The 24,933-nt window shown below is 42.5% G+C and overlaps 2 protein-coding genes and 1 long non-coding RNA gene across 5 annotated transcripts in view; 2 read left to right on the top strand and 1 right to left on the bottom strand.

Annotated features, from left to right (window-relative positions):
• The window catches only part of IGSF22 (immunoglobulin superfamily member 22), a 32,751-nt gene extending 19,875 nt beyond the window's left edge, over positions 1-12,876 (top strand). Inside the window, exons 17-23 of the mRNA XM_082192952.1 lie at positions 537-665; positions 2,389-2,685; positions 3,084-3,172; positions 5,797-5,989; positions 6,316-6,615; positions 8,319-8,645; positions 12,590-12,876. Coding sequence (XP_082049078.1) covers positions 537-665; positions 2,389-2,685; positions 3,084-3,172; positions 5,797-5,989; positions 6,316-6,615; positions 8,319-8,645; positions 12,590-12,657 — 1,403 coding nt within the window. The 3' untranslated portion in view covers positions 12,658-12,876. The remainder of the gene's footprint in view (positions 1-536; positions 666-2,388; positions 2,686-3,083; positions 3,173-5,796; positions 5,990-6,315; positions 6,616-8,318; positions 8,646-12,589) is intronic.
• A 1,240-nt stretch (positions 12,877-14,116) lies between these two features.
• On the top strand, positions 14,117-15,783 carry LOC309517062. Its single transcript, XR_014213138.1, has 2 exons — positions 14,117-14,373; positions 14,832-15,783. It is a non-coding gene; the product is annotated as an uncharacterized lncRNA (long non-coding RNA).
• The window catches only part of TMEM86A (transmembrane protein 86A), a 44,325-nt gene continuing 34,740 nt past the window's right edge, over positions 15,349-24,933 (bottom strand). The window contains exons 4-5 of one of the 3 annotated variants that reach the window (XR_014212943.1): positions 23,630-23,737; positions 15,349-15,781 (exon numbers count right to left, since the gene is read on the bottom strand). The gene's annotated coding sequence lies outside the window, so the exon portion shown is untranslated. Of the gene's footprint in view, positions 15,782-23,629; positions 23,738-24,619; positions 24,896-24,933 lie in introns of those variants that run through there. The other 2 variants (XR_014212944.1, XR_014212945.1) reach the window with 2 other exon arrangements.

The raw sequence follows: 24,933 nt of genomic DNA, 5'->3' as shown, positions 1-24,933 counted from the left end.
GAATGCATCTAAGCTAAATACAGATATGCAAACTAACTTAACGGCATTTGGGATGTTCCTGAAGTGAAGAGGGCATTGTTCGTTTGCCAATGATGTTGTTCTGCTTAATAAGCTGTCTTGGAGGTTCCTTGAAGCCAAACGGCAGCAGTAAAATAGTTGGGCAAATAAATACAGTGTACAATTACTGTGTTCCTGAATTTGCTCCTGTTTTGTTTTGTTTATAATATGACTCTTCTGTGCACAACTGCTCCGTATTTCCTGCTTTTGTTACCATTGCATTTGCTGCATGTCAGCTTGAAAGTCTGTGGTGGGGAAGTGCTCCAAGTGTGAAACTACTGCAGACTTGTCGGCTGGAAGCTGTGTTTGTGGCCAGAAGGTGGCAGCAAAAAGCTGCAAGATGCCCCAGTTATGTAAAATGAGAAACATCGTGTCTCCCTTGAGTCCTAAAGGGTGATGATCACTTGAACATTCTTCTGTCTGGAAAACACCTCCTCTCTAGTAATTATGATACCTGTGTTCTTCTGCATTCTCTTTAGATACGAAATGCAAAGTGGATGGCTTATTGGAAGATACAGAATACGAGTTCCGTGTCATAGCTGTGAACCGAGCGGGGCCCGGGCAACCCAGCAGTGCTTCAAACTCAGTTGTGGCAAGAGATCCCATCAGTATGTCCCTAACATTGATCTGTTCCTAGTGTTCCATAAATATGTTTAAAAAACAAAAGGTTTGCAGTGCATGAAGTAAACAGGGTAGACTCCTGCAACAACCATTCCCTATCTGGCTATTTGTTTCCATAACCAGTTTCAATAACAATTTCAGAAGGTAGCAAGGTGGCCCTTTTTCAAATAATACTGAGCAGGCACAGCTGCTGCTATTTGTTTATGAATTATTAGACCAACACATATCATGGATTAGGACCATCATCTTCCATGTACTATCTATTACACAGGTTCTCAAACCTAATTTCTGCCCGCTTGAAATGACTGGTCATTACTGAAGCCTATGCATTTCAAAATGGTGGTTCATGGGCAGAGTCAGTCACAAAATGGTGGCAGACAGAGGAAGAGTTTGGTATATAATCAGCTGGCAATTACTGATAACACTTTCTGCTGATATCTGATCCATCTTTGAAAATTGCTAAATTCTTCGCCATGGCGTTTTCATTGTGAAAAGGCGTGTCACAGCTCAGCTTTCCGCAAGCTAAGTACAAGGATTTGCTCTGGTGGTATTGTGACTCAATCTCCTTATTTTGGGCAGAATTTGCTGATTCAGAGGCTGTAAGTGGAGACTTCTTGTTTTAGGGTTTCCCTTCCCAACCTCGCATGTCTCAAAGTAATTTTTACCCATCTCCTGCAATTTCATCTTCCATGTTCCTTTCATCCACCACAACCTACTGCCAGTTTCTTTCATCCCTCCTCCCTGGTCCTTTTACATTCAGTTCTGTCTTCTAAACAGGACTTCTTTTTCCTCCCTTTCCTTTCTTTTTCCTGATTATTATATTTAACCTTCTATGTCACTTTCCCATTTCCTTTAACACCTCCTCTAGTGCTTTCGTAGTAGGGAGGTTGACCTTCCTTCTCCCCACCCCCCGAACTTTTCTGTCTCCTGGCCACCTTTATTTAGCATCAAAGGCCTAACCAGAGCTTGCCCTGGGCCAACCCAAAGGCTATGGAACAGCTATGGGATGAGATGGGCAAGTGAGAAGGCATGGGGCAGGCCGGTTGTGGCACTGAGGCCCACCCAAAAGTGGCCCAAGGCCCACTGGTGGATCCCAACCCACTGTTTAAGAAACACCGGTCTGTTCCATAAAATTGTGCACACATGTGCTCAGACATGTTCTCTCTTTTCCACAGTCACACATTCAGTCTAATCTAAGCTGCCCCCCCCCAGTGCAATTTGGCTTGGGAAAAGACTTCTCTTGGAGCCAATAGCCCATGCGCATGCACACACCCACATGGATAGCTCTCATGAGATGGCCTATAACTAAAGAAGAAGATCCAATAGAGATATATCTGAATTTTAGAAAAGAAGAATCCAGAATTGTAAGGATGCACAAAGTCTCAGGAATCACCAGCATCGAAAAACATGGTGGGAAGGAGGGGGTTATTTTTTTCCGTTTTTGTCTTAACTTCTTTCTTGTGTTTTAGCTTGTATTTTATCCTGTGAACCACCCTGAGATATTTTGATGAAAGCTGGTATATAAATCTAATAAATAATAAATGTTAAATAAATGCAGACAGCAACACATTATTAGTCTTTAAGGTGCCAAAGCATCCATTGCTCACACTTGGAAGGCTGGGACTGAATGTTGCACCAGAGCAGAGCAATGTGTTTAAAATGGTATATGCAGCTGTGCCTTTAAAGTGGATGTTTTGCTATTTGTCCCAGAGCCTCCTGGACTGGTGAGAGGTTTGCATGTAGCCGATTCTTCCAACTCCAGCATTTCCTTGGCCTGGCAGCAGCCAGAGGAAGGTGATCCGCCTTCAGGATACATCCTGGAGATGCGAGCTGAAGACACCAAGGAATGGTCCAAGTGCACCAAGATCCCAATTTCTGGCACCAACTATACTGTGGGAGGACTGCAGGAGAGGCAGAAATATTTCTTCCGGATTCGAGCCGTGAATGAAGCTGGAGTGGGAGAACCAATTGAGTTAAAGGATGGAGTTCTGGCCATGCCCCCTCCAGGTAAGTCAGTGTGCATAGACTCCAACTTCATGGGGCCCGCATTTGCCTTGAGCTCCCTTTCCCCCAAAGTGGAAGGAATACTAGCAGGATCATCTGGTGTATGTTTTGTGGGTTGAGAACTTTGCAGGTTGAGAACTTTGCCCCAGGATGAGAACGGAAATCGCACACTGGTGGCACGGCGGCAGCGGGAGGCCCCATTAGTGGTTAAAAAAGGTTTCAGGTTAAGAACGGACCTCTGGAACGAATTAAGTTCGTAGCCTGAGGTACCACTGTAAATTTAACTGTACAGAGCCAAAGTGACAATATAGGTAACAGGGAAATGTGTGTTTTCTGATTAATAGTTTTGACTACTCACTTCCACCCCTATTTCTCTGTTGTTGTCCTGGTGTGTCTTGTAGCTGCTCCAAAGTTTGATCTGAGTGCCAGGCTGAAGAGTCACATGGTTGTTCGCGCTGGGACTGCCCTCTGCATTCATGCCTCTTTCACTGTAAGCTGCTCTTGCTATTTCATCAGGGAACGTTTGCCTTAAAATTGCAGTGAATGTTTTTTATATCCCACTTGCAATGGCCTTTTCACTAGTAGAGCTTTCCAGCACCCATAACAAACCGCAGATCCCGGGATGCTCTGGGGGAAAGCCATGTGCTTTAAATGTATGGTGTGGGTGTGACTCGCTCTATCTATGTCTGTATTATAAGATTTCAAGAGCAAGGACCTGTGTTTTGATTAGATTGCTTAGTAAAGTACTGCTACAAAAGTTGGATGCCACCTCCAATCTCTGCCGACCTGTGGCAAGATTTGGTGGTGGTTTCCCAGCGCTCACCCAGGGTCTGTGTTCCTTTGAGAATCAAGATGATCAAAATATGATTTATTCACATATGTACTCCATCCTGAATTTGGATGGAGGGAGTCTACCTTTTACAGTGTGGCCATCTCAAGAGGGGCTTATTCCCCATAGCAGTGCAGCATTGGAGTCGAAGGCACCTCTCCCAGCCTGCCTTCAGCCAGCCAGCCTAGATCCTTCTACCCATTTTTCAGGTATTCCAAGCCTAGTGCCAAAGGCCCCAAACTCTTCCTGGGATATCATGCCCAGTTACCCTGGCAGCCTTCCAAATCTCCTGTCTCTGCCCCACAGCTCAAGGCAGGGGATGAAGAACAGTTTTATTGCATTGCCAATGGCCCTGTATTGTTTCTTAATTTGTTTCCTTTGCATAGACTAGCCCAGGAATTCCTCTGCAGCTTGCATTTTTCATTCATATCCCAAATAATTAAAATTCTACTATTTATTAATTTCTTCTATTCCCCCCAAAGAGCCTGTTACTTCATATCTGTAATAGTACATTAACCGCTTAAGGATTTTGTAAACTATTGATTTATAAATGGATTTCAATAAATAAATAAAGTTTAGTTTATTGATTCTATTTAACAAACTCATATGCCGTACTACTCAGGGCACCTTGACCTAAGTAAACAGCAACACTAGGCAACTATACCCAGTGCCAAGTTTGCTGAAGCAATAATAATGACATTGATGTTCCTTCCTTGTTATCTCTTAGGTGCTAGGTAAAGTATGCCACACTTTTTGCATGTAATTTGATTGCTTAATTTTATTTTCATTACAGGTAGGTAGCCATGTTGATCTGCCGTAGTCCAAACAAAGTTAAAACATTCCTTCCAGTAGCACCTTAGAGACCAACTAAGTTTGTTATTGATATGAGCTTTCGTGTGAATGCACACTTCTTCAGATACACTGTTTCAGTGTTTTTGTTTCAGTGTATCTGAAAAAGTGTGCATGCACACAAAAGCTCATACCAGTAACAAACGTAGTTGGTCTCTAAGGTGCTACTGGAAAGAATTTGTTTATTTTTATTGTTTGGCTTAAGTTTCTGATATGCTTGTGTTTTTGTTTGGGTACTCCGTTTATGTGCTGTAGTTTCTGTACGTAATCTGTAATCACACATAATCAGTAATAATAATCTATTTCCTTGCCAGATCAGTTATGGTTGCTCTAGACATCCAGTAACAGGAAGTTATGGTCCCAAGGATTTCCTTATTTCTTTAATTGCACTTCCTCTTTGCTCACAAACCTTGTTCATCCCATTGATGTCTGGACACTGTCTAAAACATTATTATAATTCTTATTAAATCTATTATAACCTTCTAAAAGGGCCTCCAGTTTTTCATGGAGGAAAAGGTTTTAAAACAAAGCAAATATCAGACACATAAAACACTTTGCCCCTAAGAGATCACATAGGTAACCTTCCCAGACTAGGAATAATTAGGTAGGACTAGGAGAGAGGTAGGATTTGAAACATGTATGCTTCTCTGTTAAAGTACTCACAGTAATGCAGAATAATACTGATTGGGATGCCAGACTAATCAGGGCTTTGCAAACCCTATAATCTCCTCCTCTCTGCTCAAATCTGTGCCATGAAGCTTTATCAAGGGGGATCAGGCAGTGCTGCTAAGAAGAGTGGCTTATTGAATGCGGGTTCATTAAGATTCTCAGGTTTAATTCTGGGTGATTTCATGTCTAAGAAGTTGTCCCGGTTTGTGTGCATGCCTGCACATCTTTCAGCTGTTGCCAGTGCTTACAGAATCACGGGACTGGAATAAATAACTTAGCAAAAAAAGCTATCTCCTTCCATGGCTTCCCGTGCCCATTATTTTGCCACTGTCTCAAGAGTTCCCACCTTCCTACAGCTTTTAGGGTTGACAGCTTGCAACCGAGAGAGTTCCCTTGAAGCCTGGGGTAGCCCTTCATGGTGCCCTCCATGTGTTGTCAGACTCCATCTCCCATCATCCTTGCCCACAGGACATGCTGGTTGGGGCTGATGGGAGTTGGAGTCCTACAACATCTGGAGGACCTAAAGCTAACCATTACTTGAGAGACGAAGCATCAGCCATGGTTTCTCCTGCCCATTTCTTCCCCATTCCTTTAATCTGCTCCTTGCCTTAGCAGCTGCAGTAGTAATTAAGTAAGTAGTAAAAAACAAATGCACCACCCACGGCAGATGAAACAGAGCCAGATTAAAGGCCAGGGTGAAGAGCAAATAGCAAAAGCTATGTCTCCTGCTTAGGTTTGACATATTCAGCAACTTTTGCTTCTGGCAGGGTTCCCCTCCGCCAAATGTGGTGTGGCAAAAGGATGGTAATACCACAAGGGGAAGAGAGAGCATCACTAAAGGCAAGAACCACTCCCAGTTCCTCATCAGCAGCACCAAACGCATGGATACTGGACTCTACCGTATTGTACTCAGCAATGACTATGGAGAAGCCCACTACGACATTCATGTGCGAGTGACAGGTACAAGAGTGTGTGGTAAGGGCTTGGGGTGGGGTGAGCCTGTGAAACTAGATGAGGAATGAATGCCAGCCTCTTGACAATTGCTGAACCGATCAACAATTTGAGAAGAGGCTCTAATGCAGGCAGTTGATTGCCAGATCACAGAGTACAGGCAATGTTAGCCATTCTTAGATTAGCTTTTCAAGCTTAAGACCATCATGGGTATGCTGAAATAGCATGACTCTGTCTATCATTCCAGAGGGAGATGCTGCCCTCCAAATAAATGATAGAAGGCCGCAAACAGAGAAAGATGAAACACTGGTTCATACTCAGTATTTCTGCCTTAGATTTCCCAAGGCCTCCTACTAACCTGAACCTGTATGAAGAGGTGCCAAACACTGTGTCACTGAAATGGGATCACTCTCCAGACATAAAGGAGGATGGAGGTGCCCATTACGTCATCTTGAAACGTGACACTAGCACAGCCACCTGGTTCACGGCTGCAGAGAAAGTTTACAGCAACAAGTACACTGTCACAGGCCTGCTTCCTGGCAGGAAATATTTCTTCCGGGTTATTGCCCGCAATGAAGTTGGTGACAGTGATCCTCTAGATTCAAAGGATTCCTGGCATATCAACAAAGACAAAGGTAAGCATCTATGTCTGCATAAGTAGCCAAATAGTGTTTTTGTTGTGTCTCAGCAGATTGAGGCTCAGTTTGCAATTTTGCCCTGCTTTCTGAAGCTGGAAATGGACAGAGAGTTGAAAGTAGAAGTGTTGCCAAAGTTCATTATTATGTGGTTTGGAATAAGAATCTGTCCAGCTCAAAATGCCTAGATGTCTTCTGAAACGAGGGTTATTTTTCCCCAGGAAGTTCTCCTCCATTTCAGCATGTAGAATAAGATTCCTCATAGGTGCTGTCATGCATTTCAGGTGGCCACAGCACCTTATAGGTGCAAGCACAAAAGTTTTTCCATGGAAACCCTCCCTGGGCACTGAAAGTAAGTGAACTGCAGAGGTAGCTGCTTTATAGGCACATGAGCAAAAGTCCTTAAAGTTGCCCCATTCCTCTTAAGTCATAGACAGCTGTCTATGACCCAGCCAAGCAGCCTTTTGTCTGGAAAGCAACTTCCCTATTTTAAATAGCACTTCCAGCTGTTTCTTGCATATGTTTCATGCAGCTTCTCTGTAGACCCATCTAGTCCAGCATTCTTTCTCCCACAAGGGCTGGACAGATGTTTCCAAGAAGCCCATCTGTAGTATATGAACATGACACCTCTTACCCACTGTTACTCCCTATCAACTGAGGTTCACAGACACTGAAAGCTCCACACAGCTATTATAGCTAACAACCGTTCATAGGCCTACCCTCCATTCGTTTGCCTAATCTTTTAAAACCATCTAAGCCAGTGGCTTAGCAAATTCCATTAATATATTAATTATATCTTGTGTGCCTCCCATGTCACTGAACCACACTAGTTAATCTATCTTAATGATAGCTGTTAGCTGTGTTCAGGAAAACCACCTTCTGAAAGAGCTATATATAATGTATATTCTGACAACTCAAGCACATTGCAGGTCAGCAAATACCCAAGCAAACGACATCATGCCTCCCTTTTCTATTGTATAAATGCTGCAAGAATAAGGCCTAGGACCACTTAAAAACCCTGTGGCATAGTCACATCAATGTACAAATGAAGAAAAACTTCTTCCACTTAATCCCATGCAAAATTAAGATTACCAGAACTACCTTGGAGAAAGTTAGCCATTGAATTCAATGGCCTTCCAAAAAATAGGGGGGTGCATTCAAGGATAAACAGGCATTGGAGAATAGGGTTAGAACAACAGAAGACAGTTTGATTCATATCCACATGTCTATGGAGTTTTGTAACTACTGTTTCCTGGCCCAAGTATCTCAGTTGCTAAAAGTGAGGCTGAGTTGAGTTGTCTCCAGTTGTTCCAACCCCTCTTTCCAATGTCATTTATTATTCCAGCAAGCCTTTTAGGTAGAGATCTTTTTCCACTCTGCATCTGTATTGGAATTGATTTCAGATCCATCCATTGCTTAATCATTTGTATGTTTGCTGCCCTGAGCTCCTTTGGCAGGAAGGGCAGTATAGAAATTTATTAAATGAGTAAATAAAAGAGATCAGTAAGAAATGAATAGTTGTGACAAATAAATGCCCTGCAGCTTTTGAGGAATTCCATGGCCTGAAAGCAAAGTCATAAGGCCATCTCAAGTATTTGAGGTTTGTATCATCATACCATGGAGGCACAGACAGCCAAACATGGATATCTGAATAGGAGAAAACCCCTTTGGAACTAGTATTGATTATGCCATTCCTTCAACAGAACTTTTCCATGCCAAGATAAAAGAATATCATGAGCGAGACTGGCGCCATGCCCCCCGTTTCATTACTCCACTGAAGAATCATGCTGTGCGCCGGGGCCATGATTGCACCATGAGCTGCGCTTTCCTGGGAAACCCCCGCCCTGTGGTTACGTTGTACAAGGGTCAAATCAACATCACAGCCAATTCCAAGTTCTGGTACAACTCAACTAGTGGTGTCTGCACACTGATGATCCCCACTTGCACTGCCAAGGACACAGGAGAGTACACCATAGAGATTGAGAATGAGCTTGGGCATGAAAAATGCAGTTGCACACTGACGGTGTATGGTAAGTTGAATTCCTTCCTTGGTGAAGGTTACCGTAGTTAAAAGCACCAGCTTATTAGTGTAACTATATTGAGCGTGAGAAAGCCAAACAGGACAGGCCCCCTCCAGAATGATGTTCTATTGCGGGGGTGCTCTGCAACATGCTCCTCACACAATAATAGTGAATTCGTGGTGGATTTTTTCACTGTTCAGCAATGTTTCTATAATGCTGTGGCATTCTGGCTGTCCAGAAAGGCTATGATGCAACATACAGAGGGCAAAAAAAAAGAGAACATTTGTGGTACGAAAAGTTATGAGATTTCACCCAGGATGTGATTGGACATGAAGCAGAATGGCCACCCCAAAACTTTGGCTGGAGCAATTAGCATTCAAAGGAGAATTGCATGTGATGGTTCTGATAGCATCATTAGCACAAATCATCATGAATGTGCAATAAAAAGGACATCTGGAGGAGCCCAACATGTGTTTAAAAGAATTAATTTCCCCAAGTTGGTATTTTCTCGTACTAGCCCTGATCTAGCCTGGGCCAGATCATTCATGCTGGGAATAAAAACTTGAATAACATCACCCCCTAGTTTTCCTTTTGGGGATTATTAAGTCAAAATTTCACAGAGCAGGTTCAAAAAAGGGAGAGACAGGGAGATAAGTGGCGTACAGGACGGGTGATCTATGTCGGGAGTCCTTGCTACCTATCTCCTGCCCTTGCCTATTCTGCCTGCCTGCCTTCTGCCCCTTTGCTCCTCTCCTCCCCATAGGTCAGGATCCCTGGCTTGTTCTTTTAAAGTGAAAGCTGAGAGTGATGTTTCCAGGCACAGCTCAGAAAGAAACTGATACAGCACCAACAGAAGGGATCTATATTTGGCTGATACTGCTCAGCTTTATTTTTGTATATGTGGCTACTACTTCAGCAAAACAGGCTGATGAGAGTCAGTAACAACCTGCAGTTTCAGTTCAGTATCATCTGGAGAATGGAGAAGTCATCCAGCTTCAGCCTGCAGTCTGCAGCATTACTTCAGCGAAAACAATGGTTCATTGGAAGTCACCCTGTGAAACTGCCTCCCACCAACTTTTTAAACCTCTGGAACTAGGGGTGAACAGATTTCTCATTTGTCCTATCTTCAGTTCTCCACATCAGTTTCAATCCATCTGCATTTCCATGTGCATTTCTCTCTTTTTAAAAAAATAATATTTATTAATTTTCCAACAAATTAAACACAACACTACAAAAAAAAAAACATACAACAATACAATACAGTACAAAAAAGCACTACAAAACACTAACACATACAACTAACAAAACAAAACAAAAACCATTTAAAACACAGTCCAATTTCAATATCTTATCTTTCTTTCACTTATTTCCACGACCTCCTCACACCTCTCTTTTTGTATTCCACTTCTATTAATTGTTTCAGCAATTGCTTTCCCTCTTCCTCTGTTTTCTATCCTATAATTATCTTAACACATTCTTGCCTTATTTTTCCTTTAATTTTCTATTAAACTATTTATACTTAATTCCTTATAACATTTCTACTAAAGCCATATAACTTCATTCCAACATTTTTCTAACATTCATTAATTTTACAGTATTTCTGTAAGTAGTCTTTAAACTTTTTCCAGTCTTCTTCCACCGATTCTCCTCCCTGGTCTCGGATTCTGCCAGTCATTTCCACCATTTCCATATAGTCCATCAACTTCATCTGCCATTCTTCCCGGGTGGGTAAATCTTGTGTCTTCCAGTACTTCGACATGAGTATTCTTGCTGCTGTTGTTGCATTCATAAAGAAAATTCTATCCTTCTTTGGCACCATTTGGCCGTCCATGCCCAGGAGAAAGGCCTCTGGTTTCTTCAAAAAAGTATATTTAAATATCTTTTTTCATTTTGTTATAAATCATCTCCCAGAATGTCTTAATCCTTGGGCACGTCCACCAAAGGTGAAAGAATGTACCTTCAGTCTCATTACATTTCCAACATTTATTGTCGGGCAAATGGTAAATTTTTGCAAGCTTGACTGGTGTCATGTACCACCTGTAAATCATTTTCATTAGATTTTCTCTTAAGGCATTACATGCCGTGAATTTCATACCTGTGGTCCATAACTGTTCCCAGTCAGCCAACATCTTGTGCCCATTTAATCATAGCTGATTTCACCGTTTCATCCTGAGTGTTCCATTTCAACAGCAAGTTATACATTCTTGACAAATTCTTAATTTTTGGATCCAGCAATTCTGTTTCCAATTTTGATTTTTCCACCTAGAAACCAACGTTTTTGTCCAAATTGTATGCCTCCATTATTTGGTAATAATGGAGCCAATCTCGCACTTTGTTTTTCAATTTTTCAAAGCTCTGCAATTTTATTCTGTCTCCATCTTGTTCCAAAATTTCCCAATATTTCGGCCATTTGGCCTCCATATTGAGTTTTTTCTGTGCCTTTGCTTCCATTGGTGACAGCCATCTTGGAGTTCTCTTTTCTAACAAATCCTTATATCTTATCCAAACGTTAAACAGTGCTTTTCTAACAATATGGTTTTTCAACGCTTTATGTACTTTTACCTTATCATACCACAAATATGCATGCCAACCAAATGCATTGTTAAAACCTTCTAAATCCAACACATCAGTGTTTTCAAGAAGCAGCCATTCTCTCAGCCAGCAAAAAGCAGCTGATTCATAATAAAGTTTAAGGTCTGGCAGGGCAAATCCACCTCTTTCTTTAGCATCAGTTAATATCTTAAATTTTATACGAGGCTTCTTGCCCTGCCAAACAAATCTGGAAATATCTTTCTGCCACTTCTTGAAACAATCCATCTTATCCAAAATTTGCAATGTTTGAAACAAAAACAACATCCTTGGCAGCACATTCATTTTTATCACAGTGATTCGGCCTAACAATTATAACTTCAAATTTGACCATATTTCTAAATCCTTTTTCACTTCAGCCCAACATTTTTCATAATTGTCCTTAAATAAATTCACATTTTTGGCAGTCATGTTAACCCCTAAGTATTTCACTTTCTTAACCAATGTTAGTCCTGTCTCCTCCTGAAATTTCTCTCTCTCATTCACACTTAAGTTTTTCTCTAAAATCCATGTGCATTTCTCTTAATACACACATTGTGTGTACAATTTTGACCGATGCACACATTTTTTGCAAGGAATTTCCTCTAACATAATGACTCTTTGTATGCTTTTTTTCCTATAAGTTTTCCTAATATACATTTTTGGCACACATTTTTTGGTTAGAGAACCGCACTGCAAATTTGGGGAAGTGCCGACTTTGAAGGATAGCTGGTTTTTTGGCTCATATATCATGTTGGGAAGTGTGAATTTCTCGCCATCTGGAAGAAACAGGAATATATTTTCAGACTAAACAGTAAAATTACCTATCTGCATGATGATAAACTTACCATGCTACTTGAAACTTACTGTAGAAGTAGGCATGAATGGAATTCAGAAAGTTTAATAGACAGCCTGCCTGCTGGTGAGTCACTAGGTAATAAGTTTCAGACAGATAAGATTGTGTGATAGCATCAGTCACAAGCACATGCTGAAATATGGGAGTGACTGATTTTGATTTGCTTCAGCTCACAAGTGCGCATGACTTCGCCTTCCAAAATCTGTGCATACTGACACCAGTTGATACGTGTCAATTTAAATGGTGTTAAAATTATAAGAGGCCGAGTTCCCCTTAACTTTTGTCAAAGTCTCTTTAGCTATTAATTTTAGGTTACTGGGTGGGGGGGTGGGAATTATTTGCTTAAAAGCCCCCCACCCTCTCATTAAGCCCCCCATCCTCCAGTACAAGCACTGTTCTTAAATAAACATTCAGGAGGAGTACACACCTGCCACAAGCTCTTGACCTCACAACCCTGAACAGAATTTTCCATGAGCTCAGTAACAAAAAATCCACTAGTTGTTAATATCTGACGGCCTTTCTCTTTTAGATAAAGATGATAGAAGCCTCCTGGAATCAGTGACTGAGAGCCTGCAGAAGTCAAAACACCTCATGTGAGCAACACACAAAACCCAATTTTAAAGTCGGCTGAGTGTTCGGAATAATTATAGTTGCTGTGCATGGCTTTAAGTACCACAACTGTGTTATCACTTGTAGTCATTAGCCTGAAGATGCTGCTGCAGGATTCATTAAAGGCTGCCTTCAAAGCTTCATGATGGCAGATATGGTTGCCATTGCCTTTCAGAGAACTTGGAAATAAAGAAGATCCCAATAGAACTGCTTGTTTTTCTTTATTCCCACCCCACCCATCTCACAAACAAATCAGGATGAACACTCATTAAAGACCAGGTGTAATTTAACCTCTGTGTAAGCTTTGTGCAAGCAAATCTGAATAAATAGAGTGTCTGTATAATTGTTATTTTAAAAATTAAGCTTAAGCAATTGGAGCCAATTTAGTACCAAATACTTATTCCTGATAGCAAACCAATTTGTCTGGTTTGTGGACCAAGCTAAATGAAATTCTTGACATCGTTAACTTACAGTATGAGGGTCTGGGCATATTGATTTAAATTATGTTTGAAGCAGATTCTTTAAGAACTTGAATGGCCTTGCCTTTTAAGCACATCAAGCTGCAGTTATAAACCTTTTCTCACATAGCAATACTACTGATAGCCAGCTAGTGATGACTAGGCACTTACCAGCCAGTGAATTGATTGAGAAAGGTTTAATAGTGGTCCAAAGGAAGATCAGGAACTGAATGTTAATCTCCTGAGTCCTATTCACTTCATTGTGCATTAAACCACACACACAAAATGCAGAGCATTGAGTGTTGCCATGGAGACATGGGAGCTGGCAAATCAGAGCAAATGTGCACATTTTGTTAGCATACACTTCACATGCTTTCCATAAATCAGAATGGACATCAGACCATGCCTGTGAACTGGTAGAGTACTGTTGAGAGGAGCATTTGTATGCATTAAAGTCTTGAGGCTGGTTCACACACTCACCCACACTCCCCAAATGGGCTGGGCATATATGTGCTACACAGTGCAGGGTACAGATCTCCCCTCAATGACTGTATATGAAACTCTCCTTGGAGGAGCAACTATGAGGCAGTTTTGGGAGCAGCAGAAGCCAAATGGCAGTAAATCCCAGCTGAGCTGATGGACTGGGACTTGCAGCTTTGCCTCTTTCCCTCTGAGGTGAAGATTGTTCTGGGAGGGCAAGAGCCCAGTCAAATGGACAATGGATCAATAATAAAATTGTTGGTTTTTAAGCTGCAGTGGATAAGGTCACCGAGATGAATTAGTCTACTTCTTGAGCAAATTTTGCAGCTTCCTGATATTGGGAAATGTGACACCAGTCTGACTCCTGCAGGTGCACAGAACAGAGAAGTCAGGCATGAAGCTTTTACTTGCCGGTGTAGGCTGCTTGTGTCCCCAGCAATTGCTAACTATCTCAATCTCTTGCTGACCAGAGAGATTAGCTTTTAATCAGGCGCCATGTAAACTGACTTTGTGCAGTTCTCTCAGTTTTCCTTCCAACCATATACTTGCTCTTGGTAATTGCAGGTGAAAGCAGGTGAAACCTTTATACCAGGGGTGAGAAAAAACTTTCAGAGAGTTATATTTCCCTTCTGGACAACCCTGGGGTGGGGAAACTTGACAGTGGTTGACGGGGCAAGAGAGGAAAATGAGTGGAGTAATGAATTTACATTTCACCTTTGCATAGAAGGCTAGTTTTACACACACACGGAAAACCTGCTCTATCCAGGTGTCAGGGAACTGACATCAGAGGAAAGGGAGTTGGTAGGGCTCCCAGAGACTGGGAGAGAGTCAGCAGCCAAAGCAGGGACAAGGAGGGGGAGCGAGGGGTCTCTGGAGGAGGATCTCAGTAATGCTGAGAGAGACGCAGCAGCCCAGGCAGGAAACAGCAGGGGAGAGAAAGGGGTGAGAGACACATCCAGCGAAAATAGCGGGGAGGTGTCAGAAGCAACTGCAGGGAGACCCATGCTTCGCCGGAAGCTGCCACGTCGTGAGTCCAGGAGACGCGTTTCCGTTAAGGAACTTCTTTGCTGGAAGCGCTTCCGCAAGCAGCCACTGTCAGACTCTACTAATGACTAGAGCAGACATGTCTGAGGAGCTCTGTCACACACAGAGGTTTGTGGGGCCGCACAAACTCTGAAGGGGCACAATTTTAAGCACAAGCAGCTAATCATCCCCTGACACCAGGCAAGCAAGAGGCATTATCAGAGTTCAGTGACAAATGCCAGCCTGGCAAAGCACTCAAGAGGGGTCCAGAATGGGGCCGGTGAGGGTTATGGCCTGGGAAAGAGTCCTGAGGGCCACATAGAGAAGACTGGAGGGCCAGAATTGGCTTCCAGGCTTGAGGTTCTCCAGCCCCACTTTACAGTTTTACAGCACCACATTTGTGAGCAGGGCTTATGCATAGCATTTTGCTGCCTGAGGCAGAAGAGCAAATTACACCTCCTCAAATCAAGGTAGATAAAGCCCTTGTTATCTTGGCACCTGAGGAAGGAAAGCCACTCCCCAAAAGAAAATATACAATAGGAATGCAATAAACAAATTAACAATTTGCTGCTCTTTCATGACACTCAAAATAGACAGAGGTGGCTGTATCACCCTGCCAGCCATAACTATGAGCTGTTTTTCATTAAAGTTGGACTTCCTCTGCCTCTATGGTTTTAGCAGGAGCATGGCAATTAACAAACAAAAAAACACAAATATATTAGCCTTTCAGGCCAGTGAGGATTTTTTATTTTACTTTTAGTACATCTATATGCGCAGAGCATTTTACATTAAAGGGGGGGGGATGCACACAATAGAACACAATGAAACAAACTGAAAATAAAATAAATTTGAACATGAAAAGAAAAACACCAGTGTTTGCATTGTATCTGCTTCTGAGTTCAGATCAATTTAGGTTTCATTGCAGCTATTTGGAACCTACGGTCTATTTTTATGTTGTTTTTTGCGTAAACAGTTGAAGCTAGCATAAAATGATTTGAGTTGTGTTTGCATAATGGTGAAAACATTGCTAGCATGTGGGGAAAACAATAATTTGCAACTCACCAGATGAAGTTTGATGTATATCAAGCCCAACTTGATCGATACTGGGAAGTAGTAACCCTCTGAAGCCAAAATTCTATTGGGGAGGGTTTCTGTGAGTAAAATAGTACAAATGCGCCTCATGCAACCTCTGTTACATTACGACACATAAATGCTAAAGAATGTACAATTTCTGTTATCCAAAACCTCTAATTATTCACTATGCATCCACCCTCAGTCGCATGCCACTCCATATTATTCTGTGGAGGCTTTTCATTCAAACCTGGGCCTACTTTACAATGCCCTTGAGAGTACACAGGTGTAAAGCCATTGCCAAAGGCCCTGCACGATGTCACAAGGCAATGCTGCTCCGTCTGTTGGACTCTGGCCCTTTCCTAAACCTACTCTGCACTTCCAGTCCAGCAACAGCCATCTCTTTCGCAACCAGGTACACACACACACAGTCTGCTGCCACGTGCATGGAAATCTGTGGATGGGAGTGTTGCTAATCAAACACTGTCATTAAAAATAGACCAGAATTAGAGTGTCTCCCGCCTGCAACCAGATGAGAAATCAGGAAAGGGAGAAGCTACGATATGGAGAAGCTCCCTTATGTTTCTGCTTCTCTGCAGCTTTGATAGTCGACATGGCTCTTTTGGTCTGCTGCTGTAAGGAAAGAGTCCCTGGTTTTTCTGGCTTTTGTGCACTACCTTTGAGAGGATTGTCTCAAAGTTGGAGAAATGCTGTCATAAGAATATTTCATCTTAATTATACAGTGGTACCTCAGGTTTAGTACTTAATTCGTTCCGGAGGTCCATTCTTAACCTGAAACTGTTCTTAACCTGAAGCACCACTTTAGCTAATGGGGCCTGCCGCTGCCCCACCGGAGCATGATTTCTGTTCTCATCCTGAAGCAAAGTTCTTAACCTGAGGTACTGTTTGTGGATTAGCGGAGTCTGTAACCTGAAGCGTATGTAACCCGAGGTACCACTGTATAGCCCAGTGGAGCGTTATCCATTGCAACTTCCTTTTCTAGATAACATGTTCATGTAACAGATAAATTCAATGCAACCCTACCTCTTTCCCCAAAGTTTTCAACAGCATAATTCTGAACACATTGTTCAGGGTTTGCTGCTGTAGGTCAATTTTGGTTTGAAATTCAATATGATGGGTGTCCAATTCGCAGGGTCTATGCAGCTAAATCTGGGTGTGTGTGTGTGGAAGTGCCGCTATTACTCATCTGCTTGAGATGCAGTGTAATTGTAAATATTCCTACTAAAATGCACCAAAAAATTAAAATGGCATGAGATAGAACTCCTATGGTACTTGACCATTGTGGTATAGTGTTCTGGGTGTACTAGTTTTGCAGCTCTGATCAAAATCCAGAGGCACTGAATTATATATTCAAGGGCCTATTCACACATTACATTTTTATATACTGACCATTACATTCATTTAGAACAAAAACAAAACAAAAAACACCAGTCTAAAACAAAGTGGTATTCACTGATGCTGGTTTTAAAAACAATTGTGCAAGCTCCTAAAAGTGACTTTTAAGTAACACTGTGGTTTAATATATAATAATAATAGTGCTTATGAAAATGTGCCCCATTTGCGAGGGATTCAAAAACATTAAATTTTCCTCACACCACCCCGGTGAGGTAGAGAAGCAATGCAAGTAATTCAGTGTTTGCTACCCGAGGAAAGGGCGCAGAACCCAGGTCTTCCACTGATGCAAGCCACTACAGTTCCTTTAACTTTAAAGGCATGAATGAAGTTTTCTGAAGCGGCACTCCAGTCACAGTAATCAATGAGCAGAAGCAGCCTGCCCCACGCCTAACAAGTGCACATTCCCATTCCCATTGCAATATTCAAGCCCCATCAAACCAGCTAAATGTGTCTTCTCATGCTCCAGGGAACACAGAAGTCATTGTGTACAACTAGAGAAGGGCTGGGCGATGTCACAATGTCTGCAGTAAGGCTAGAACTAGACAGAGGCAAACTAGAGCCCAAGCCAACAACAGCAATAAAAGCCAGCTTTGGAGATTTCAGGCAATGAAGATTAGATCTGATCATTCTAGAGATTAGATCACCCTAGATCTGAGCACACTTTTCACAGTGTGCCTTTCCACAATGGAGATAATTCTCTTTCTCCTTAGATGCCAGCGGTCACTTTACAAATGGCCATGATGCCCAGGACACATAACCACTTAAGAGCCCAACAGTGCTCATGTAAATGGCAGGAGGAGTAATGAAATGAGGGTTTAAAAATATCTACATTTTTTAGGCATGATTTCTTTAGCTGTCATGCACCCACCACCCCACATTCACTTCCTAACCTACCAATAACAGTAAAAACAGATCTTAAGCTGAGAGATTTGTGTCTCCAGGAGGAGGTTATATACGTTCAGATGGGGGAAAGCATCTATGATGCTGAAGAGTCTCAGCTCTGCCTGTTCTAATCGTTTTGTTGACGAGGAAGGGGAACGGAAAGCATGCCTGGAAGTAGTTTCCTGCACAGCCTAAACACAGGACAAGCAATGTCTGGTGCACAGCGCACAAACACACACATTCCTTTCCTCACCTACCCAGCCCACCCTTTTGAACATACAGTATTAGGATTCAATCCAAAAGGGTGCTTTGCAAGCAGAAACAAGTTTGTGGAATGTTAATTTCTGACAATTGAATCGTAAGACAAAAAGGTGTTAGTGAGCGACTGTTTTCCCACCAGATTTCTCCTTGAATCCCAAATCCAAGACTGTCATTAAATAGTAATCTTGGGGGAAGGGCTTCAAATTCCATCAACTAAATAGAGCTTGGGGAGTTTTGCCTGAGAACTTTTTTCTCATGTTTATTTCAACTCCACGACAATGGCTGAATGGCCAGAAATGATTGCCTACCTCATCTTAAACTCCTAACAGTCATATATATATGCTTTAGCAACTAATCTACACTTAATGACCCACCCAGGGATATCCAGAATATCACTCATGAAATCACCCAAGATATCCCTCAAGTAATTAATGACCCACCCAGTGATATTCAGAATATCACTCATGAAATCACCCAAGATATCCCTCAAGTAATTAAGGAACAAAAGAAGAAAAGGCACACTAATCTAGGAACTTCCTCTCTACCCAGAACGTTGGAGGCTATACACCACACCCCTCAACAGTATTTATAGGAACTCAAACACCAGACTCTGCTCTGTTCCAGTAACAAGAAGCCGAAAGCACCAGCCTGAAGATGACGAGTGAGACCTCGTCGAAACGTCGCACAGACACCCCGACTCTTACACGGGAAGACACCCGAAGACACCATAACCTGCATATATATATATATATACACACACACACACACACACACACACAGTGGTGCCTCGCAAGACAAACGCCTCGCAAAACGAAAAACTCGCAAGACGAAAGAGTTTTCCGTTTTTGAGTCGTTCCGCAAGACGAATTTCCCTATGGGCTTGCTTTGCAAGAAGAAAGCCCATAGGGAAATCTCCGGAGACCTCTTTTAAAATGCTGGCGGTCGGGAGCAAAGACTTTTGCCCACTGCCAGCCTTCAGAAGAGGTCTTTGCTTCCCCCCCCCGCCTGCCTTCCCCCCTTCGCTGCCGCCCGCCAGCATTTTAAAATCGCCCCAGACAGCGGGGGCTTTTAAAATGCTGCCGGTCGGCAGCAAAGCGCTCCTGTCCCCGGAGCTTGCGGGGCGGGAGGTGGGGAGAAGGGCTTTTCTTCCCACCACCAGCCTTCAGAACAGCCTTCTGAAGGCTGGCGGTGGGAAGAAAAGCCCTTGTCCCCCCCCCCCCCGCCTTCAGAAGACTGTCCTCGGACCTGGTCTGAAGGTGGTTTCCATAGGAACGCATTGATTGATTTTCAATGCATTCCTATGGGAAACCGTGCTTCGCAAGACGAAAAACTCGCAAGAAGAAAAAACTTGTGGAACGAATTAATTTCGTCTTGCGAGGCACCACTGTGTATATATATATATATATATATTTGCTTTCGTAGATTTTCACGGGTACAGGAATGCAGGTTTTGGTGTCTTCGGGTGTCTTCCCGTGTAAGAGTCGGGGTGTCTGGGCGACGTTTCGACGAGGTCTCACTCGTCATCTATATATATATATATATATATATATATATATATATATATATGCTAAAACAGGCAAGCTATGCATAACAATATCTGTAAAGATGCAAGAAACCAATCTACTTCAAAGGAGGTTGGGAACCATAGAGAGGGTTCTGGACATAGAGTAATGCACAAAAGCAAATCTTTTATTGAGGATTGCTTTCTTCTAAAAAAATATTTTAAAAACAAAAAGGTAACTAACTCTTTTACCCAAAAGCAACTGACAAGCACATTTATCAAGACTGCCTATACTTTTAAGAGAGCTATGATAACACTACTGCCAAATTAAATTGCCACAATGTGAAAATGGATGAGGGTAATGCTTCTCATTAAATTGGTTCTTCCCTAATGACCAGGGTACAAACAAAGCACTATCTTGCTCACTTTCTCCCCAGTATCCCTCCATGATACAAACAAAATGAAAACACAAAACAAGAAACAATCAAGGAAACATATATCTGTGCACAAAAGGGAAAGTGTAATTGTACAATACTCAGAGCCAACCCATTTGAACTCACCATCTGCTAGCAGCAAATTGCTTTTCTGAACTCTGTTCAGAGAAGAAGAAATAATACTATTCGGTGAAGAAGAAATAATACTATGTTCCAAGGAATTTTAAAATAATGTGATTTTGGTTCTACTCTGCCTTAATATAGGCAGCCCCCACGACATCGGGAGATCATTGGCAAAGGAAATACAAGGATGACAGAGGATAAATCATCCTTGCAAATTCCCCCCAGGGACGGGAGGAATGGGCTTCACTCGCAGTTTGTCTCAGTACCTGGCTCTCGCTCCAGCATGGAATGTGGGAGACAGGGAGGCGTTGAGTGCAAAAACACTTCACCTGGCGAAAACCCTCCTACGCTGCCATTAAGAAGCAGAGGTTTTCCTGTTAATGCTTAATTGAACTAAAGTACAACCACATCCTAGAAGAGATGAGATTGTCAACTGCGGAACAAACCAACTGCAAGGACTTTGAGGTTTGAACTTGAGATAAGATTTCATTTGGTGCAAAAGACGGGGGAGGGGAGCCTACGGCTTCTTTATTTAAAGTTTTCTTCTCTACATTTACGATTCGTCAACCCTCCTCTGTTAGTTCAAATTATATTTGTACAAGCAAGTATAGAAGAAATAGGATTATAAATATGGAATATAACATCAAACGGAACTGTGTGTGTAAAAAAAGGAAAAAGGGACGGAAGCTGTATTTTGCAAAAGGTTTATGATGGATGGTTAGATCTGACTCTTCCCCATCCTTTATTATTTACGAAGTAAGCTGAATAACGCTAAGAGGACTTGGAATTTAATTTAATTAGAAGTATATCTTCAGCTGGAAGGAAGGATGAAAGGAGTCTGTGAACTGATAAGGTTCTTTAGTGAGTCATCTGCAGTTCGACAGACCACTCTTCCTCCCAGGTTGAGAAGAAAAATGGTGACAACAGTTTATTTACTGAGACAAAGCGACTTCTGCAGCTGTTGTTAAAGTTCTGGATGCAAAACAACAAAGCGCGGGACGAAGCGATGCAGAAATTTCTGAAACAACAATGGGATATCAGCTCTGCCCAAGGCATGACGGATAACAGCAACAATTGGGGGAAAGAAAGACATCTTACAAGGACAAGAAGAAACACTATAGACAGAATGATTGCCACAGAAGAACAAGGTTATAGTTTGAGTTCCTCACTTGCAGTTTTATAAATCATTTAATGTGTCGACACAGATAGGTCACTAATATTGCAGTTGTTGTATAAGGGATTATTATTATGACAGGAATGCAATTGAAACTAAGATGATTTTGGAACGCAGAAATAAAGAAAACCATCAAACCATCAAATCTAGCACGCGGGGGGCCACATTAACTAAATTACATAATTCAGTATTTGAATGATTGGTATGAATAATTGTATTATAAATCAGTATTGTTATAATGAGGTTGTTATTGGACTGTGATTGAAAACTAATAAAAACTTCTTACTTTTTTAAAAAAAATAATGTTTTAGTGATCTTCCTACATCCCTCCCTACCCTGCAAAACAGCACATGTTAATATATCTTCCAAACTAGATTTTGCAAAGTAGGGGAAAGTTTGCAAAAAGTGCAGGCACAGAATTGCAGGTCACACCCTGGGATTCTCTAGGGCAGCAGGTTCATGGTGGGGCTAGCAGTTAAGCAGGCCGAATGAATGAAGATGCCAACCGATTAAATCCCCTTACTGCTCTTTCACCCTAACCAGACACAATTTCCTTCATGAATGAAATGCTGATAATATTATGCAACAGCACTAAAGGCAAGAGATTATACCTCCTGTGTTATTTTAAATCAGATCTTTCTTTCAAGACCACCAGAGCTTCCCAATACCACTGCCCAAGTTTCCCCAAGTACCGTATTTTTTCGCTCTATAAGACACACCAGACCACAAGATGCACCTAGTTTTTGGAGGAGGAAAACAAGGAAAAAAATATTCTGAATCTCAGAAGCCAGAACAGCAAGAGGGATTGCTGTGCAGTGAAAGCTGTTCTTGCTGTTCTGGCTTCTGGGATAGCTGCGCAGCCTGCACTCGCTCCATAAGACGCACACACATTTCCCCCTCACTTTTTAGGAGGGAAAAAGTGAGTCTTATAGAGCAAAAAATACGGTATATTGATGTTGGTTTTTTGGATCACTCCCTTTTTTCTGCCCTCTCAGGGCTCCTGGTGCCTTTTGACAGCAAACACAACAGGCAAAAATTCAACAGATAGTAAAGTCACAGGAGTTATAACATCACAAAAAATATAATTCTGCTCCTAGACATATCCTTTCTCTAATTAAAAGTTTGGTACATTTTTTAATATTCTGCATATATTTTTTAATTTTTAATTTAATGAAATATAATGCATTGCAAATGCCTGTCTAGACTTATAGCAGATTGTAGGAAATATTAGGAGAAGCTTAATAGTAAGAACTGCTTAAGAATGGAACAATCTAGCTTGGGAGGAGTATTTAAGTATCCAGAATCTGAATAGCCATCTGTCAGTGACACTGTAATTGTGCCCTGCCCTGCAGATCCTGCAATCAGTGGTGTCCAAGCTTTTTTCAAAGAGGGCCAGATTTGATGAAGTGAAGGGCCAACCAAAGGGCAAACTAAAGTTGTTGAGGGGTTTTTTTAGGATTTTACCCCAGGAAATAAACTGCCACAGGGGATTAAACCGGCCAGCGGGCCGAATCAGGCCTCCGAAGCAGACTTTGGACATGTGATCTCCAATGCCTCCACTAGCTCTAGGACTCAAGAGCAGCTGTTTCCAATAAGAATACATTTAAGTTTTCTGCACATATCGTTCTGTATCCCATTTTAATGTAGCATACCTAAAAATGCTATCCATGTTTTCCTGTTTTACCATTATTTCTTCCCAGGCTTGCTTTCTTTCTTTTCTTTCTTTCTTTTTAACCAATGCTTCAAGGAATGTAAACAATCATAAATGCAAACAGAAATAAAACAAATTCTTTCTGATTGTGGTCTTAACAGCAGCAGGACATTCCTAAAGACTGGAGGCAGTATTTATATATACACAGTGACTATTTAAAGCCAACATGGGTGTATAGTGGTACCTCTGGTTACAAACTTAATTCGTTCCGGAGGTCCGTTCTTAACCTGAAACTGTTTTTAACCTGAGGTGCCACTTTAGCTAATGGGGCCTCCCGCTGCCACCGCACCTTTACCTCATCCTGAGGTAAAGTTCTTAACCCGAGGTACTACTTGTGGGATAGCGGAGTCTAACCTGAAGCGTCTGTAACCCGAGGTGTTTGTAACCTGAGGTACCACTGTATATATATATGGCATACACACACACCTATATTGTAGATAGCTATCTATCACAAGGATCCTTTCTGGCTGCCATTTCAGAATGTGAAGAGGAGGTGGTGGAGGCACTTTTCAAGGCCTGTGAAATTGTGGTGTCCTGTAATGAAAAGGAAAAAAAAGAGGCCATCTGTTCTATTCTGGTTCTTCTCTAAACAAAAGACACCCATCAAAGTGAAGTTAAGGGTGTCTGGCTGCTCTAAGGGGAGGAAAAGCCTCTTCACCAGTGAATGCAAGGAAAGCGACGAGTATGAAATCTGCTTAGCGTCTGGATAAAGAAGCGGATGGCGCTAGCCAGCAAACAGCCAAGGGGCTTTTAACGATGACTTTAAGGCTCATTGGTTGCCCATTTACAATGGGCACCCTGAAAAGTCCTCAGCCTGAATAGAATGGAATGGAATGAGGCTGAGAACTTTCCAGCCATCCCTTGTCTCAAGAGCCTTCCTCACAGGGCCGCTCCACCAGTTAGCCACTCTGAGACTTCTGCCTCAGGTGGCAAAACGCGAAGGGTGAGGGAATTGTGCACTCTTGCCCACCTGCCCACCCTCCTCCTTTGTCCGCTTGAAGTGCCCCTGCCACTCAGTTGCTTCAGCAAAATGCTCAGCGCTGCTGCTCCTCCAGTGTTGCCCATGCTAGAATGCCTCACTCTGCGGAAGCCGCCTTCCTTAGATCAAGGCATTCAAGGTGAGGTGATTTGGGGGATTGTCAGCCCATGACATTTTGTCGCTTGAGGCAAAATAGAAAATGGTGCCTCCCGTCTCCTCTGCCACCCACAACCCCCGCCACCTCAGGTGACAGGAGGTGGCCCAGGGAAGCCTTGGTGCACTGAAGGTAACAGAGGAGGAGGTGGCAGCAGCAGTGGCCCCCCTCTTCCCAGGTGGCAGCCACAGACAGGAAGCGCAGGAGGCAGCAGGTGGCATGCTCCTTGGGGGCCTCCCAGTTGTTCCCAGCTTGCCACACTGAGGCTGATGGGCAGGCAGCTCCTTTGCCACAGCAGATGTTGTCTAAAGCTTAAAAGTAGTATACCGCTCAAGTCTGAAACTGGATGCTGCAACAAAGCAGTAGTGGTGCGGGCCCTTTTCAAAGGCACCTTTCCCACAATGCCTCACTCTGGAAAGACCCTGTGTTCCTTGGGGTCCTTCATCAGAATGTAGCAGCACATGGGGCAGGAGCAAAGCAGAGTGTTTACACTCAGAATCTTCTTTCTTGCCTCTGTGGTTTCAGAGCCAGTCTGAAACAAGCCGCTGTCTCTCGAGTCCTGCTGATTAAGGCTAGAGAGGATTGCTGTTACTCATG

The sequence above is a fragment of the Podarcis vaucheri genome (assembly GCF_965113315.1).
Source record: "Podarcis vaucheri genome assembly, chromosome: 1".
NCBI classification, from domain to species: domain Eukaryota; kingdom Metazoa; phylum Chordata; class Lepidosauria; order Squamata; family Lacertidae; genus Podarcis; species Podarcis vaucheri.
Note: the sequence above shows the minus strand (reverse complement) of the source record. Positions and strands in the feature narration are given on the sequence as shown.